This window comes from Leptodactylus fuscus, chromosome 8 (genome assembly GCF_031893055.1).
Source record: "Leptodactylus fuscus isolate aLepFus1 chromosome 8, aLepFus1.hap2, whole genome shotgun sequence".
NCBI lineage: Eukaryota > Metazoa > Chordata > Amphibia > Anura > Leptodactylidae > Leptodactylus > Leptodactylus fuscus.
The window spans coordinates 40914975-40934254 of record NC_134272.1 but is presented as its reverse complement, the minus strand read 5'-3'; the positions used below and the strand labels follow the sequence as shown (position 1 = coordinate 40934254).

The 19280-nt window shown below is 42.6% G+C and overlaps 1 protein-coding gene across 1 annotated transcript in view; it reads left to right on the top strand.

The window, feature by feature from the left end:
- The window catches only part of MOB4 (MOB family member 4, phocein), a 129108-nt gene extending 111725 nt beyond the window's left edge, over nucleotides 1-17383 (top strand). The window contains exon 8 of the mRNA XM_075285173.1: nucleotides 16496-17383. Within this exon, the coding sequence (XP_075141274.1) occupies nucleotides 16496-16627 (132 nt within the window). The 3' untranslated portion in view covers nucleotides 16628-17383. The remainder of the gene's footprint in view (nucleotides 1-16495) is intronic.
- Nucleotides 17384-19280: the final 1897 nt, after the last annotated feature.

Below are 19280 nucleotides of genomic sequence, written 5' to 3'. Positions count from 1 at the left end.
ATGGGTTTTGGAAATTTCTTGAAAATTTTGAATATTGTTGTTTCACTTGTAAATCTTATAATGTCCGTAAAAAATAAAAGGGTGACTAAAGTTTGATGCCGACATAAAGCAGAGATCTGGGACATGAGATTTAGGATATAATTTTGGAGGTCTGACTATCTGTATGCAATGCCCATCATTTCAAACTTTATAAAATGCATATTTTTCAAAATTTCCACCAAATTTCCTATTTTTTCATAATTAAACACAAAACATATCAACCAAAATTTACCACTAACATGAAGTACAATGTGTTACAAAAAAACAATCTCAAAATCACTTTGGTAAGTTAAAGTGTTCCAAAGTTATTGCCACATAAAGTGACACATGTCAGTATTGAAAAATCGAGCTCGGTCAAGAAGTCAAAAAGTGCCATCGGCGGGAAGGGGTTAAAACTGCAAAATTTTTAATTGCTTATATTTGCAAAAATGTTTAACTTTTAATTATCTACAAAATGTAAAAACGGTTATGTACATGGGAATACCCCTTTAAGTAGCGGTAGTGCTCTGCATCCCGTATTAAATACATAGTATAGTATAAATATAAAAAAGAAGCAAAAAACGGGGGACTCTCACCAAAAGGCAGATATCTTAAAATCAGTCCTTTATTCCATAGACAGATAAAAACATCCGGGACGGAGGAATGACGTATAGGCAAAAGCTAGGCATAAGCAACAGCTGTTTCGTGCTTACCACGAGCGCTTTCTCAAGCCATACATGTGGTCTTCAGTGTGTATGCCACACTAGTCTTACCCCTCTGCAGGTGCAGCGTTCTGGAAGTGCACCTCGGCAGTCATCCTGTCCCCACTCTACTCACCGCTTCAGTGGCTGGAATCCAGTGACCCCCACATGTTCGAGCCCTTTCTGTGCATCCATCTCTGCAGCAGTCGGTGAGCCGCCATCTCCTGTGGTCTGGTAGGCTAAACCCCTGGGTTACCCCTAATTTCCATGGGCTCCCTCTGTCTTGTACTCCCGTGAAGAATTTAGTTCCCCTCTGGCCTCTCTAGTTCCACCACGGTTTTTACGTGCACCCACTTTATTAAAAAAAAAAAAAAATGCTCTAGTCAGCCAATTACCCCATGTGCCCCTTTCTATCATTTAGAGCCTCCTGCAGTGAATCCCATGGTAGCTAGGCTCTCCAAGGCTTCTATTCTGCCTTCAACGGACTCCACCTCCCTCAGTGATCCTTCGGACAAGAAGGTGGATTCCCTTCATAGTCTGGTTTTCTCCCTGCAGCCTTCCTTCTCTGCCTCTTGGGACAGCAAGGCCTGAATTTCCTCAGCCACACCAGTACCTGTGTAATGCCTCCCAGATCTGCTAAGGATTTGTTTGTGGAATGCTGAATCTGCCTCCAAGAAGGCGGTTGTGGCCTTTCCCCCTTTTCCAGGACTTTTTTGACAAAGGCCTAGAGATTCTCATTTGTTGGTTGTTCCTCCCCCAGAGGCATCCTAAGTGCCAGCCAGCCGTTCTCACCATTTTGGCTTTTTTTGTGTTTCCATCTCCTGCTCGGAAGACTGCCTTCTGGGACTCTTGTTCCAAGAAGCCTTTTTTCAAGTCTAGACCTGCCTGGCGGTCCTGCTCCAAGTCATCCAAGCCTTCCTCGTTCAAGCCCTCCTTGGCATGACGGTCTGTCCCCATTCAGGGTCTCATGGCTAGGGGGATGTCTGGATCCAAGAGGTGGTGTCGTCCAACTACTCCAGCTTCTGTTGGAGTCTCCTTGCCTTCTCTATGTCAGACAATCCAGACTCTCCACACTCCAGCGGCAGGGACCGAGCCATCCCCATTCCCGCCTCAGAGCATTTTTGGGGTTATATTCCTACTTGTTTTCCATTCTCATAAAGGATGGCTTCCTTCGTCGTATCCTTGATCTGAAGGAGCTTAACTGGTTTGTCTGTGTATGCAGGTTCCAACGGAGTCTCTGCAGTTTGTGGTTGCATCCCTGGAGACATCCTCATTGTGATGTGCCATCAACGTTTTCTTTGTTTTTCGATAGATTCGCGACTGTTTCACTTTGTCACTCTTTCCTTCAAGCTGGTTTCTGCCCTCTGGATATTTACCAATGTGATGGCGTCTCTGTGGCTATCCTCCACTTCAGAGGTGTTGCGGTGCTTTCATACTTGGATGACCTCCTGGTGAAGATCCCTCCAAATCAGACTATCTAACCAGCTTGTATATCACTTTGGTCCTTCTTTGCCAGTTCAACTGGCTCATCAATTTGGAAGGGTCTTGTCTCATGTCCTCTAATTGCATGGTATCCTTGACCTGCAGCAGGGCATGATTCTTCTCCCAGAGGACAAGATCCTGACGTCCGATGTTTCCCACCTTCGGAAGAACTCTACTTGCTCTATTTGGTTTGGCATGCGGGTCTTGTGTACGATGGTCTCGACCTCAAGGCCATCCTTTTCACTCAGTTACACACTCGTCCTTTGCACTTGGTGATTCTGATCTTCTGGGACAAATCTCCAGACAGTCTCATCCCCCTGATCCTCCTTCCTTCTCGGGATCTCCCAGAGCTTCTTCCCCTCTGATGGCAGGTGTTTTCCACTGTCGCCAGTCTCTCCGGCTGGGAAGTGGTCTTTGGTGCCCTGACCGATTGTGGCTTGTGGTCTAAGGCCAAGTCCTCCCTCCGGTTCAACCAGCTAGAATGGAGGGCTAACTTCTTAGCTCTGTCTCATTGGACCTCTCTCCTCCATGGACATGCGGTCTCGTTCCATACAGACAACTCCACTTTGGTCGCCTACTTGAACCTTCAGTGGTGCACTAAGAGCTTTGTGGCCTTACTAGAAGCCTCCCAATCTCTTCCTTTGGCGGAGCACCTTGTTCCAGCTCTTTTAGCCATCCACATTTCTAAGCGTAGACAATTGAGCGGAACACTACTTAACCCTGCTGTTCTGTTCACATTTGCTATACACTTGTACTGTTCCCGGGTCAATATGACCCGACCTATTAATTCTTGATTTTTAGCTACTCTAATTGTTTTATTTGAATACTTTTTTTTATTGAAATACTGTATGTGAACATGTTTGATCATAAACAAAAGAAAAATTTAAATTCAAACTTTATTTTTTTATTTTTTTTCATAAAAAGGTTACACAGGCTTTTTGCAATTATCTTCGATTGTTGACATTCTGCACACAAATAATAAAGAAGCTTTACATTACTATTACTAAAACATGAAATTTATCTTTTTGAAAACAAATTTTATAAATCAACAAATGAAAAATCATAAAGACTTCAACCATTTTAGAAAGAAAAGAAAAAACTGAACATGTTCATGCATTTTTACATTGGGCACAATAATAAGACACATGTCCTTTACACAGATATTTTGAACATCCAGCACATGTCAGATTAGTCTTATTGTCAAAGGAAGATGGACAGAAGCTACATCTCTTCCTTTTTTTGCTGGTAGCTGTGCTGGTGGAGGCCGTGGATGTGGAATCTCTTTCTTGAGCATGCTGGACACTTTTTACAATGGCTGCTGCTCCCTCACTTCTGGGGGTCACTTTTCTGCTCTCAATATATGGCCTCACCAGGGATTTTCCCAATTCCTCAAGAAATAATCTTCTTTTATGTAGCTTATTCTGGTTCCAATCGGGGTCGATATCTCTCCATAAGACAAATGCATTGTATGCAGAAACGTCCAGTATGTTATAAAATAAAATCATTGGCCACCGATTGGTTTTGCGTTTGCATGTATATGTTGATATTGCTTGGTCTAAAGCAGGAGTCCTCAAACTTTTCAAACAGTGGGCTGGAGGCAGAGCAGGCTGCACAGACATCAGGAGCGGTGCCCTCCAGTAGGTAAAGTGAAGTGTGCTCCATGGCCTGGCCCGAGCTCCCCAGGAGCTTCATTATAAATGCACGCCTGCCGGTGTTGTCGGCAGGGCCAGACAGAAGTGCTTGGCGGCCGCATGTGGCCCGCGGGCCGCAGTTTGAGGACCCCTGGTCTAAAGTATCAACTGCTCCCTTTGTGGCATTATAATCCAAAATAATGTCAGGCTTTCTGTCTTCTCTATCACTTACGGCATTGTCATGGTGCATTGTGCTAATGAGAATTACCTGTTTGTTTTTTTTCGGAACATAAGAAACAACAGTTGTATTTCCAGAATAATCAAAAGTTGAACTGTACACCTCTCTCTTGCTATGGATACCTTGCGGTAGTTCAGGTTTGTTTTTTCTCAGAGTACCCAGCATGGTAAGTTGTTTTTTCTTCATCATCTGGCCTAGTTGATAGGATGTAAAAAAGTTTTCACATGTAACATTTTGTCCTTTTAGTCCATTTAGAGCATATAAACTTTTGCTGTCGCAAAGTGTCCAGATCTTGATGCCATATTTTGCTGGCTTACTTGGTATTTATTGTCTGAATGGGCACCTACCTCGGAATGCCACCAGTTTGGAGATGAAGTACACATAAAAAAACATAACTTTTGCAGTCAGAAATGATCAGAGACCTGTAGAACAGTATAAAATGCTATCGGGTCATATTGACCCGAACAGTACAAGTGTAACAATCAGCGTGTAGCAAAAAGTAAACAAAAACAAAAAAAAAATGTAGAGCTCTACAATAGAGGAGAAGTCAAGGAACCACTAGTTTCAAATCCTCATTAAAAAAAATCTGCAGGGTCTCAAAAATCATTTCGGGTCATATTGACCCGAACAGAACAGCAGGGTTAAGTAAAATAAATTTCACTCTCAGCGAGAGGCTGCTTCATCAGCAGATCTTCCTTCAACTGTGCTCCCACTGGGGCACATCAGACATCGACCTCTTTGCCTGCCGCCTGAACCATTGGTCCCTAGCTTCAAGACAAGGTCTCTGGATCCTTGAGCCATTGCTGCTTACTTAGTTTCAGACTTTCACCAGTACACCTCTGTTGGATCTTCAAGAATCTGACCAAGGGGGTTCCAACTACCCTAGTAGCCCTGGATTGGCCCTGCAGGGCCTAATACATGGCTCTCATGTTCCTGCTGGCAGACGCTCCTTGGTCTTTACTCTGCAGGTCGACCTTCTTTCTCTAGGAATACTGTTCCACCCCGGCTTACCTCATCTGTCTTCAATGGCGCAGCTCTTTAATCCGAGGTTTTAGGCATTATGAGTTTTTTGTTCCTGTTATTCAGACCATACTCAAGGCCTGGAAATCCCAGTCAACTAAAATCTACCATTGCATATGAAATACTTAAGTCCACTATTGTGGGAGTAACAATTCTCATCTGATCTTCTCCAATCCGGTCTGGATCAAGATCTCGGTCTTCTTCCCTTAACGGACTTCCGATAGGAAGTGATGCACTGTGCCCCCTTAACATCCAACTTTGTAACCGTTGGCTCTTAACCTCGACCCTGAGGTGCTTACGGTCCCCCCCCCCTATGAGCCTTTCTTGTATATCCCTCTTTGCCTTCTGTCCTGGAAGATCACGTTCCTTGTGGCAATTATCTCCATCTGCAAGGATCGAAGCAGGCTGCCTTTTTCTGGCAACCTCAGTTTCTGGTACTCCACAAGCATAAGGATGTCCTCTGTCTACCACCGTCTTTTTTCCCCTTAGTTGGTTTCCTCCTTAAATATTGAGAATTTAGTCTTACCCTTTCTCTGCCTTGACCTCAAGCATCTTGTGAGCGTTCTCTTCCCTGCTTGGCTATTGTCCAGGTGATGAGAATCTCTTTGTTCCTCCCTATGCTTTCCATTGTTCGTACGCTTTGTTTGTTCTCCCTGAATGCCCTCATAAGGGCCTGCCTGCTGCCAAAACTGCCATCTCCTGATGGTTTGTCTGCTATTAGGAGATCTTTCGGTGTAAGGGTAAGGATCAGCCCTTCTGTGCGACGGCTCACTCCCTGAGAGCTGTTGGAGCTCCCTGGGCTGTTTGGCTTCAGACTTCCGCTTCCCAGGTCTGTAAGGCTCCCACTTGGGCCTCCATTCACTTCCACTAAGTGTTACCACATCCATTCTGTGGCCTCTGCCGATGTCAGTTTGGGTCTATTATCAAATATACCACTTCAGATCTCAATCTTCAAGAAGTATAACGCTTTATTTACCCCAGGGTGGGAGAGTGCAGGTTAGTACATGTCGTACAATAGCAGTTTCTAACAACATAAAAAACTCAGGGCTTATTATACGTCAAAACCCTCATTTATGACATCATTCTCAATTCCTATTGGTGGAAGATTACATCAATTATCATCAACCTACTGAATAGACTGTTAGAATTTGTATTATGGCAAGAAAAAAAGTAGCTAAGTAAAGAAAAACAAGTGGCCATTTAACCGGTTAAGTACCGGGCCCAGAAGTGCGTTAAGGACCAGGCCTCTTTTTTTCAAAACCGACATGTCACTTTAAATGGCAATAACTTTGAGACACTTTAACTTACACAAGTGATTTTGAGATTGTTTTTTCCTAACATTATTATACTTCATGTTAGTGGTAAACACTAATCAATATTTTTGTATTTATTTATAAAAAAAAAAAAAAAAAAAAGGAAATTATGAAAATTTGGAAAAGATTGCAATTTTCAAAATGTGAAATTCTCTGCTTTTCAGGCAGATAGCCATACCACCCAAATACATGAATAAATATTATGCTTAGCACTTTTTGGCCCTTTTGCCTTCACTCTGAGGTCCAGCTCACACCAAACCATCTCGATTGGGTTCAGGTCTGGTGACTGTGGAGGCCAGGTCATCTGGCGTAGAACCCCATCACACTCCTTCTTGGTTAAATAACCCTTACACAGCCTGGAGGTGTGTTTGGGGTTATTGTCCTGTTGAAAAAATAAATGATGGTCCAACTAAACGCAAACCGGATGGAATAGCATGCCGCTGCAAGATGCTGTGGTAGCCATGCTGGTTCAGTATGCCTTCAATTTTGAATAAATCCCCAACAGTGTCACCAACAAAGCACCCTCACACCACCCCTCCTCCTCCATGCGTCACGGTGGAAACCAGGCATGTAGAGTCCATCCGTTCACCTTTACTGCGTCGCACAAAGACAGGGTGATTGGAACCAAAGATCTCAAATTTGGACTCATCAGACCAAAGCACAGATTTCCATTGGTCTAATGTCCATTCCTTGTCTTCTTTAGCCCAAACAGGTCTTTTCTGCTTGTTGCCTGTCATTAGCAGTGGTTTTCTAGCAGCTATTTTACCATGAAGGCCTGATGCACAAAGTCTCCTCTTAACAGTTGTTGTAGAGATGTGTCTGCTGCTAGAACTCTGTGTTGCATTGATCTGATCTAATCTGAGCTGCTGTTAACCTGTGATTTCGTGAGGCTGTTGACTCGGATGAACTTATCCTCCGCAGTAGAGGTGACTTTCAAAGTTTTCCCAATTTTTCGTACTGCCTGACCTTCATGTCTGAAAGTAGTGATGGCCAATAGTTTTTCTTTACTTAGCTGCTTTTTCTTGCCATAATACAACTTCTAACAGTCTATTCAGTAGCTGTGTATCCACTTGACTTCTGCACAAGACAATTGATGGTCCCAACCCCATTTATAAGGCAAGAAATCCCACTTATTAAACCTGACAGGGCACACCTGTGAAGTGAAAACCATTTCCGGTGACTACCTGCGTACGTTACATCTCGCTAGCGTCCCCCTGTCATGAGATTGGGGCTCCCGAAGTTAGGCCCTATACATATAATGGGGAAAAGCGAAAGTGCTGAGGGGAAAACAACAGTTGTGTCTGACAGGATTATAGTGACGGCGCCAAAGAGCCGCTGCTAAAGGGGCTGCACTACCACACACAACACTATACACAAACACCATATAAACATCACACAGACAGCGCACATACACCAACCCACAAGTACAAGACCACACATGCCACAACACACCACACAAAACACCAGACTACTCTAGACATACACAACACAAACACCACCCCATTAATACCACATGCACTTCTCACATGTATACACACACACACACAGAAGGACCACACACACATGTAAACACCCTCAGATGAAAGCAAACTACGCACACGGATGAACAGAGCACATGTATATGCACACACAACTACCGCACACATGGACACTTGCACTGCACACGCACAAACACATGGATCACATGCACACATACATGCATACATATACATGGACCACACGCGTGCGCACACACACACACACACACACACTGACAAAACACATCTGGTATCCTTAGTGGCTGTTTGCACACTACAGTATTTTTCACGGGAAACGGGGGACTATTTTTCTTAGATGCACTACTTTCTGTAATATCACTTAGGCTGGGTTCAGACAGGGTTTTTTGGTCCAGATTTTGATACGGAATCCACGTCAAATTCCGGGCTATGGATTTGGCGGTTCCATAGATTGCTTTGTGCACAAAGCTGTGAATTTTGGCAATTATGGCTCAGATTTCAAGTGGAAATGGGGACCTATTTTTCCTAGATACACCAGGAGGTTCTGGTAAAATATTTTAATTTGCTGCTTGCAGAAATTCGCTTAAACAATGACATTGCCTTGACTGTTGCATCACCTGGGATTGCGGCCACTCTTTTAGATGGAAGGCGCACGGCTCATTCAGCATTTAGATTGCCCTTTAATCTAGCGCTGTCTGTAATATCACTTAGGCTGGGTTCAAACGGGGTTTTTTGGTCCGGATTTCGACACAGAATCCAAAAAAAAAACCCTCCTCCCACTGAATTCATTGGGTTCCTTTCCCTGTGAGCGGTTTGTTCCCGCTTGCGGAAAAAAAGAAGCAACATGCCCTTTCTTGACACTGATTCCGCGGCGAGACACTCTATCCCGACTAGGCCCATTCATTTGGACCTAATTCGGAGCGGAATGCTGCAACTGGATGCCGATGCACTGTATGCACTGCACCAGCATCCATTTGCGGCTAGCCCTTTTTTGGACTGGACTTTCAGGCTGCCTCTGTCAAAAAACCCCATCTGAACCCAGCCTAAGGGCTCTGGGAAAGCTAAGGTATTACAAACTTGCAAAGCAATTGTTTGGGATGAATGTAACATGGCGCACAAGAAAGAAGTCAAGGCCCTTAATCGCACCTTGAAAGATCTGCGGGGAACTGATTGTTTAATAGGGGGAATTGTTGTAATTTTTGCAGGTGACTTCTGCCAGATGTTACCTGGTGTTAATGGTTGATGAACTGAATGCCTGTCTAAAATCTTATCTGTGGATACATGTTCAGAAGCAAACTCTTACTACCGTGTTTCCCTGAAAATAAGACAGTGTCTTATATTAAATGTTGGTCCTAAAGATTAGAGATGAGCGAACACTATTTGATCGAGTACATATTCGCTCGAATATCAGACCGTTCGAGGTGTTCGATTCCAATCGAACACCACGAGACAAACACAGTTAAAATTTGTATCCCCTCCCACCTTCCCTTTTTTTGCACCAATAACTGTGCAGGGGAGGTGGGACAGGAACTACGACAACGTAAGCATGGAAAAAAAATCGGAAAAAGGAATTGGCGGCCGGAATCAGGTGACCTCCAATGTAGACAAATAGCGGGTTTAACATTCGTTTAATTTGGGACTGTGAACTATGTGACTGTAAGACAGGGATAGATCTACAGGCAGGGTTAGCTAGGGATTACCTTTATTTAGGGGGGAATGTTACTCACCCAGCTCTTTGGGGCTCCATCTCGTCGGGATCCCTGTCAGATTGCAATATGCTGGAGCTGTCTTTTTCCCATAAGAATGCATTGACCAGCGTTGATTGGCCGAATGCTGTCCTCTGTATGGCATTCGGCCAATCAACGCTGGTCAATGCATTCCAATGGCGAGATAAAGCAGAGCTAGCCGTGCGCTCAGCTCGGCTACTCCGGACACCGGAGATGAAGCAGAGCTCAGCTCTGCTACACCCAACAATCCCTCCAACTACTCCTCCTGTCACACACACAGCTCTGCACTACTGCCAACCATCCCTCCAGCTACTCCTCCTGTCACACACACAGCTCTGCACTACAACTAACCATCCCTACATCTACTCCTCCTGTCACACACCCAGCTCTGCACTACACCCAACCATGCATCCAGCTACTCCTCCTGTCACACACACAGCTCTGCACTACACCCAACCATCCCTCCAGCTACTCCTCCTGTCACACCCACAGCTCTGCACTACTGCCAACCATCCCTCCAGCTACTCCTCCTGTCACACACACAGCTGTGCACTACTGCCAACCACCCCTCCAGCTACTCCTCCTGTCACACACACAGCTCTGCATATGGCCAACCATCCCTCCAGCTACTCCTCCTGTCACACACACAGCTCTGCACTACTGCCAACCATCCCTCCAGCTACTCCTCCTTTCACACACATCTCTGGTGTAACAGAGCTCAGCGCACACTCAGCTCTGCTACATCTCTACACTCTGGTGTAGAGATGTAGCATAGCTGAGTGTACGCTGAGCTCTGCTACACCTGAGATGTGTGTGACAGGAGGAGTAGATGGAAGGATGGTTGGGAGTAGTGCAGAGCTGCTACACCAGAGATGTAGCAGAGCTGAGTGTGCGCTGATGCATCTCTGGTGTGCTACATCTCTACACCAGTGGAAAAAAAAGGTAGCTGAACTCATTGACTACATCTCTACACTGAGTGGGGAAAAAAAGCTAGCCGAACCCATTGAAATCAATGGGAGATTTTTTTAGCTCTGAAAATTCAGCGCCAAATACAGTGTAGTTTTTCTCCGTTTGAATGGACCCTAATACTGTGAGGGCTGTTCTGTATTTACTATTCATCCTATTACATCTCTTATCAGTGTCAGGTGTTGCTACCAAGCTACATGTCCTTCAATTTTAAGCATCTGCAGTTTCCAATCTGTCTTGCATTTGCTATGACTTTAAAGCACAGGCCAGAAACGCTAAAGTGCTGCGGGAACAACTGCAGCATGAACGCATCACTGTTCTTCTTGCAGCGCTTTGAACAGGAAGTTCACAGAGTTTTCCTCTGTGGGCTTTCTGTAACAAAAATGTAAAATCAATAAAAACGTTGAAATTAAAGAAAAAGTAGTTCACATCAATGTTACAACAAATTAGTAAAATACCAAAATAATAAAAATTTTAAGTGGAAAAGAAAGATTTACTGTAGCTCTGAAAATGTCGATTACAGTATGATACTGAAAATTTTACTTTAGCATAACCAACATTTTAACATTTTTCACGAGCGAAGCCGCCAGGTATTCTACTAGTGTCCACAGTTCTCGCCCCATTTGCGTGAAATTTGGCACGCCCCCTCTCCACCCACAGGAGCAGAATACTGCGCACTTTACATCTCGCTGGATTTCCCACTGTCATGAGATTTGGGCCCCCGAAGTTAGGCCCTATACATATAATGGGGAAATGTGAAGGTAAAAGTGCTGAAGGGAAAATAACAGTTGTGACTGACAGGGACGGATTATAGCGACGGTGCCAAAGAGTCGCTGCTAAACGCGCCACACCACCACACACAAACATTTCACAAACACCATATCAACATCGCACAGACAGCACACATACACCAACCCACAAGCACAGCAACACACAAATGCCACAACACACCACACAAACACCAGGCCACTGTAGACACACACACAACACAAACACCACCAAACAAATAAAGATGGTCAGTATTAATGCTCTGGTTGCTATGGGCACCTACACAATTCTACCTGTGAGGCGGTTTTCATTACTGAGATGTGAAATCCTTCAGGTCATAGTATGGGTCCCATTCACGCGGAGGAAAATGGTGAGGAACTTGGTGTGGAATTTTCAGCGCTGAAAAAAAAGACTCCCATTGACTTCAATAGGTTCTTTTTTCTGCTAGAATGGAGGGTTTTTTGCGAGGATTTTGGCGAGGAACAAATCTGCTTCAGAAATGAAGACATGGTTTATTGAAGCGGATTTTGGAGCATTTTTTGAGTCTTTTTTTTTTTTCCCTCCAGCACAATGTATGGACCTTGATAAAAAAAAACGCTAGCATTTTTTCCGTGCGTTTTTGCCAATTGCGTTTTTGCCAAATCCATGATGTGGATTTTCCACCTCCCATTTACTGAGTTGATTTTTGCAGGCGGAATCCACCTGAAGGTAGCTTTTTTTTCCGCAAGTGGAACCCATAGAACTCTATGAGGAGGCATTTTTTTCCACATGGATTCTGACGCGGATCAGTGCCAAAAAACTATTTGCTGTATTTGGCGCTGAATTTTCAGCTAGCGGAAAATTACGCGAGTGGAAAATAAGCTAGCCGAACCCATTGAAATCAATGAGAGGCTTTTTTTGCAGCTCTGAAAATTCAGCGCCAAATACAGCGTCATTTTCCTCCATGTGAGGCAAAATACAATGTAAAAAACACATCCATCAAAATACACAAGTAAAAAGTCATTGAAGTCAATGGGAGTCTTATTTTCACACACGTATTTTTTACACATGTATTTTGCTAAAATACACGCGCGTTTACTCAGTGTGAACGGACCCTAATACTGTGTTAGGGCTACTCTGTATTTACTATTCATCCTATTATATCTATTATCAGTGTCAGGTGTTGCTACCAAGCGACATGCCCTTCAATTTTTAAGCGTCTGCAGTTCCCAGTCTGTCTTGCATTTGCTATGACTTTAAAGCGCTGCGGGATGAACGCATCACGGTTCTTCCCGCAACGCTTTTAACAGAAAGTTCAGAGTTTTTCTCCGCTGACTTCCTCTTACAGTTGTCCCGCACTACAAGCGGACATGCACAGTCGGCTCTGCCCAGGCCCGATGCCTGGCAGAGTGAATGAAGAGCCGGAAGATGCCGCGGGGAAGCTGCACGGAGAAGACTTCTAAAGATAGGAGAAGAACCAGCGTTGATTGGTCGACTATATAGCATTCGGCCAATCAATGCTGGTTCTGCATCGAACGTTTACATTCGAACAGCGAGTGGTACTTGATCGAGTACGAGTATTTCAAATACCGTAGTATTCGTTCAAATATCTACTCGATCGAGTACTACTCACTCATCTCTAATAGTAGTAGTAATAATAATAATATATACAGTGTTGGCCAAAAGTATTGGCACCCCTGCAATTCTGTCAGATAATACTCATTTTCTTCCAGAAAATGATTGCAAGCACAAACTCTTTGGTATTAATATCTTCATTTATTTTGCTTGCAATGAAAAAACACAAAAGAGAATGAAAAAAAAGTCAAATCATTGATCATTTTACACAAAACTCCAAAAATGGGCCGGACAAAAGTATTGGCCCCCTCAGCCTAATACTTGGTAGCACAACCTTTAGACAAAATAACTGCGAACAACCGCTTCCAGAAACCATCAATGAGTTTCTTACAATGCTCTGCTGGAATTTTAGACCATTCTTCTCTGGCAAACTGCTCCAGGTTCCTGAGATTTGAAAGGTGCCTTCTTCAAACTGCCATTTTGAGATCTCTCCACGGGTGTTCTATGGGATTCAGGTCTGGACTCATTGCTGGCCACTTTAGAAGTCTCCAGTGCTTTCTCTCAAACCATTTTCTAGTGCTTTTTGAAGTGTGTTTTGGGTCATTGTCCTGCTGGAAGACCCATGACCTCTGAGGGAGACCCAGCTTTCTCACACTGGGCCCTACATTATGCTGCAAAATTTGTTGGTAGTCTTCAGACTTCATAATGCCATGCACACGGTCAAGCAGTCCAGTGCCAGAGGCAGCAAAGCAACCCCAAAACATCAGGGAACCTCCGCTATGTTTGACTGTAGGGACCGTGTTCTTTTCTTTGAAGGCCTCTTTTTTTTTTTTTTCCTGTAAACTCTATATTGATGTCTTTTCCCAAAAGGCTCTACTTTTGTCTCATTTGGCCAGAGAACATTCTTCCAAAACGTTTTTGGCTTTCTCAGGTAACATTTGGCAAACTCCAGCCTGGCTTTTTTATGTCTCTGGGTAAGAAGTGGGGTCTTCCTGGGTACCCTACCATACAGTCCCTTTTCATTCAGACGCCGACGGATAGTACTGGTTGACACTGTTGTACCCTCGGACTGCAGGGCAGCTTGGACTTGTTTGGATGTTAGTCGAGGTTCTTTATCCACCATTCGCACAATCTTGCGTTTTAATCTCTCGTCAATTTTTCTTTTCCGTCCACATCTAGGGAGGTTAGCCACAGTGCCATGGGCTTTAAACTTCTTGATGACACTACACACGGTAGACACAGGAACATTCAGGTCTTTGGAGATGGACTTGTAGCCTTGAGATTGCTCATGCTTCCCCACAATTTTGCTTCTCAAGTCCACAGACAGTTCTTTGGTCTACTTTCTTTTCTCCATGCTCAATATGGTACACACAAGGACAGAGTTTGAGTCAACTTTAATCCATTTCAACTGGCTGCAAGTGTGATTTAGTTATTTCCACCACCTGTTAGGTGCCTCAGGTAAGTAACAAGTGCTGTTAATTACACAAATTAGAGAAGCATCACATGATTTTTCAAACAGTGCCAATACTTTTGTCCACCCCCTTTTTTATGTTTGCTGTGGAATTATATCCAATTTGGCTTTTTGACAATTCTTTTTGTGGTTTTCCATTGAAGACGAATTAAATGAAGATAATATTACCAAAGACTTTGATTGCAATCATTTTCTGGAAGAAAATGAAAATTATCTGACAGAATTGTAGGTATGCCAATACTAATGGTCTATGGGGTCCGTGTGCTTTAACTGCACAATGCTTGCGTTGGTATTCCGTTCTGAGGGGTCCCCATGCGGACTCCCCCGGGTGGAATACCAACGCAGATGTGAACAGGGCATTATGTAAATAAGGCAATTGGTGCAGTAAGAGTGGGAGGTCCCTGTACTTAGGCACATACAGTGCCTACAAGTAGTATTCAACCCCCTGCGGATTAAGCAGGTTTGATAAGATGCAAATAAGTTAGAGCCTTCAAACAAGAGCAGGATTTATTAACAGATGCATAAATCTTACAAACCAAAAAGTTATGTTGCTCAGTTAAATTTTTTTAAATTTTAAACATAAAAGTGTGGGTCAATTATTATTCAACCCCTAGGTTTAATATTTTGTGGAATAACCCTTGTTTGCAATTACAGCTAATAATCGTCGTTTATAAGACCTGATCAGGCCGGCACAGGTCTCTGGAGTTATCTTGGCCCACTCCTCCATGCAGATCTTCTCCAAATTATCTAGGTTCTTTGGGTGTCTCATGTGGACCTTAATCTTGAGCTCCTTCCACAAGTTTTCAATTGGGTTAAGGTCAGGAGACTGACTAGGCCACTGCAACACCTTGATTTTTTCCCTCTTGAACCAGGCCTTGGTTTTCTTGGCTGTGTGCTTTGGTTTGTTGTCTTGTTGGAAGATGAAATGACGACCCATCTTAAGATCCTTGATGGAGGAGCGGAGGTTCTTGGCCAAAATCTCCAGGTAGGCCGTGCTATCCATCTTCCCATGGATGCGGACCAGATGGCCAGGCCCCTTGGCTGAGAAGCAGCCCCACAGCATGATGCTGCCACCACCATGCTTGACTGTAGAGATGGTATTCTTGGGGTCGTATGCAGTGCCATCCAGTCTCCAAACGTCACGTGTGTGGTTGGCCCCAAAGATCTCGATCTTGGTCTCATCAGACCAGAGAACCTTGAACCAGTCTGTCTCAGAGTCCTCCAAGTGATCATGAGCAAACTGTAGACGAGCCTTGACATGACGCTTTGAAAGTAAAGGTACCTTACGGGCTCGTCTGGAACGGAGACCATAGCGGTGGAGTACGTTACTTATGGTATTGACTAAAACCAATGTCCCCACTGCCATGAGATCTTCCCGGAGCTCCTTCCTTGTTGTCCTTGGGTTAGCCTTGACTCTTCGGACAAGCCTGGCCTCGGCACGGGAGGAAACTTTCAAAGGCTGTCCAGGCCGTGGAAGGCTAACAGTAGTTCCATAAGCCTTCCACTTCCGGATGATGCTCCCAACAGTGGAGACAGGTAGGCCCAACTCCTTGGAAAGGGTTTTGTACCCCTTGCCAGCCTTGTGACCCTCCACGATCTTGTCTCTGATGGCCTTGGAATACTCCTTTGTCTTTCCCATGTTGACCATGTATGAGTGCTGTTCACAAGTTTGGGGAGGGTCTTAAATAGTCAGAAAAGGCTGGAAAAAGAGATAATTAATCCAAACATGTGAAGCTCATTGTTCTTTGTGCTTGAACTACTTCTTAATACTTTATGGGAACCAAACAGAATTCTAGGGGTTGAATAATAAATGACCCTCTGAATAAACTTCACAATTTAAAAACAAATTAAACAAAGGAATAACATTCTTTTTTGCTGCAGTGCATTTCACACTTCCAGGCTGATCTACAGTCCAAATGTCACAATGCCAAGTTAATTCCGAATGTGTAAACCTGCTAAATCTGCAGGGGGTTGAATACTACTTGTAGGCACTGTATCTTATTAATAAAATGGAGTTAATTAAATCCTACGGGTTGTTTTGCTTTTCTTATAAAGGCATGATGTCCTAATAGTTATGGTAATAGTTGTATTTTGTTTTTGTTTTTTGTAGAATGAAACTTTCTTGTGTCATCGTTTCACTAAATTTGTCATGAAGTATAACTTGATGTCCAAGGATAATCTAATTGTTCCTATCTTGGAAGAAGAAGTTCAGAGACTGGTTGCTGGAGAAAGTGAAGCATAATGTTTTCTGTATTAAGCTTTTCTCTATGTTGATAATTGATTGTGTGTTATTTTAAAGCAGAGGAAATTAAAAGCTTTTGGGAAAGTTCGGTTTTAAATTTGCTTATGAAAACTTTGATTGTATTTTAGAACTTTTAGTATGTATAGTTATAACTGATCCTCTTGTTTGATATTGTGTTTGCATATGTTATGCACAACTGTTTTAGCTAGAAAAGCTCTTAATCATATGATTCACAACCTAGAGTAATTATTTTCACCTACTTAGCTATTTTAGTAAGGTCACTTAAATAGCTCTGCTACCAGACTTTTCTGTGAAGCACAGGATCTAAGCAAAGAAAATGTTTTTAATGATTGCATGGTAACCTATGTTGCTGTTGTGTTTTAAGGGGATACATGCAATTTTCAATTTAAATTACATATATTATATTTGTATTCAAATTACATAGTTAACATTTGTGCATTATATACAACACAATATGATTTTAGTCTAACACTTTATGGAAGTAAGTTGTTTAAAAACTGTTCTGCTGCATTAAAGTATGTAATGTTTCAGTGTAAGGAATTTTGTTAAAATCTATGTTTTAATTGCATTGCAGAAGAAGCCAAATCCTACATTAAGATAGTAATTTTTTTTTTGGCAATGATTCTTACACAAAGAGGGTTATAGTGTAATTAAAATTCTATAAGTGGATGCAGCGCTTCATAAAGCCCGACTCAAAGCTCTTTATTCTATATCGAACAAAACAATAATTTTGTCCATCTAGTTTGCCTTTGTATTGTTTCCATTTTATCCTAGGATAGATATGCATTTACCCCAGTCATAATTTAAAGAGAAACTGTCACTAAGTAAAAAAAATTAAATAACAAACATCATTTGATTCCTGCTGTGAATCCATTCAAAAGATACGGCCCTTGGAAGGTTTTATGTAAACTAGCTCTGAATTATCATTTGGCCGGGAACCTATTATTTTCTCAGAGAATGATAATTGGATAGTGGCAGTTAAATAGTGTATGGCGTTTTGTACTTTGACAGATCCTCTTTAAAGTGTACCTCCAATCCAAAAAAAAAAATCAAAAATAATTTAACACAATATCAAGCAGTGTTACTTTTTACATATTAGTCTATTTAGAAGCAAGAGGAAAACACACAAAGATAAGTTTCTGCTACACTCTACTATTCTGTGATTGAAGGGAAACTCTCTTAATACTGCATATCCTAGAGTCAATAAATCAGTTAACATAGTCATCACCCTCCCATCTCCATAGAGCTTTACGTAAACAGGCTGATGAGGAGGAAACCCGCCTATGGCTAAGGCCCCACGTAGTGGGCGGAGGCGATAAATTGCATTTTTTCCTAAAACGCTTTTCACAGGTTTCCTCTGTAGACGGTTTGCTTCCATTATACCTATAGGCTGTTTCTGACATGCTGCGAAATCAAAAAAGCATGACTGTTCTTTGGAAATTGCATTGCATTCACTGCGCATATTTTTCCACAATATGTGGATGGGATTCACAAGGATGTAAAATATCATGTTTTATTCTGCTTTGTGGATTTGCTGAGTTAACATTAGCAATTTGTCATGTGAAATCAGGTTTTGAAACCGCCTCGAAATCCTCAAAAACTGATTTTAATTGATTTTGTTTTAAAACCCATTTGGTTGTTAAAACCATCCGCAGCTGTGCTTTTGGAGCATTTCCATATGGTATCTGCTGTTGGGGAGAGAAAATATCGGACTTGCAGGACAATATCTCTGTCCAAAAAATTAAGGCACCAGACGGACAGCAACCATATATTTTTTTTATTATTATTATTATTATTTTTAAATAACATTTAGGTCTATTGAAGGTAGACACAAACTGATTACAAACAGATAGTAAGGGGCGGGTTCACACCTGCGCCCGGTCTCCAATTTAGCCAATCTGGCAGGTTTCAGTCTTCTGGTCCAAGAAACTGGACTGGGGACAGAAACCTGGAGGTCAATTTTAAAACCCATTCTTTCGCTGTGGAGAGGCAGAATAAGCACACAGGCACTCACTTTACAAACCCATTCAAGAGAATGCCCCAAGAAACTGGACAGGGGGCGGAAACCCACTGGATTGGCTAAAGCGGAGAACGGGTGCAGGTGTAAACCCGACCTAATCTGTTTCTATTTGTTAGACGTTCTGTGTTCCTCTCCACATGTTCAAAATGAAGAAGACCCCCTCTGACTAATCAGTCTAAACGGAGGATTTGGGCATCTGTTGTGTAACAGTTTGGAATATATTTTGGACAAAACTTTTTTTCTCTTTTCGTTTTTATATCTAAACTGCTTGACAGTGGACAACTGCCAGGCACAAATATGAACCTAGTGTCATAAGGGGAAAAAGAAACACATTAAAAAGATAACATTATAAAGTTTCTCTTATTCACATGCACTATTCTTTTATGAAAAGTTTATTTATAACGAGGTATGCTTTAACCCTTTCACTGCCAAGGGTCTTGAAATTTTGCACCTACGGTAGTCATAGAAATTTTCACACTTTTGAGATGGACAAATAAAAAATAAAATGCAGTATTAAAAAATAATGCTACCCCCTTTCCCCTATACCTATATATTTTCTTAAAGTAAATACCTGCAGCATTGTAAGAATGCCACTTGGTGGTGTATGCAGCC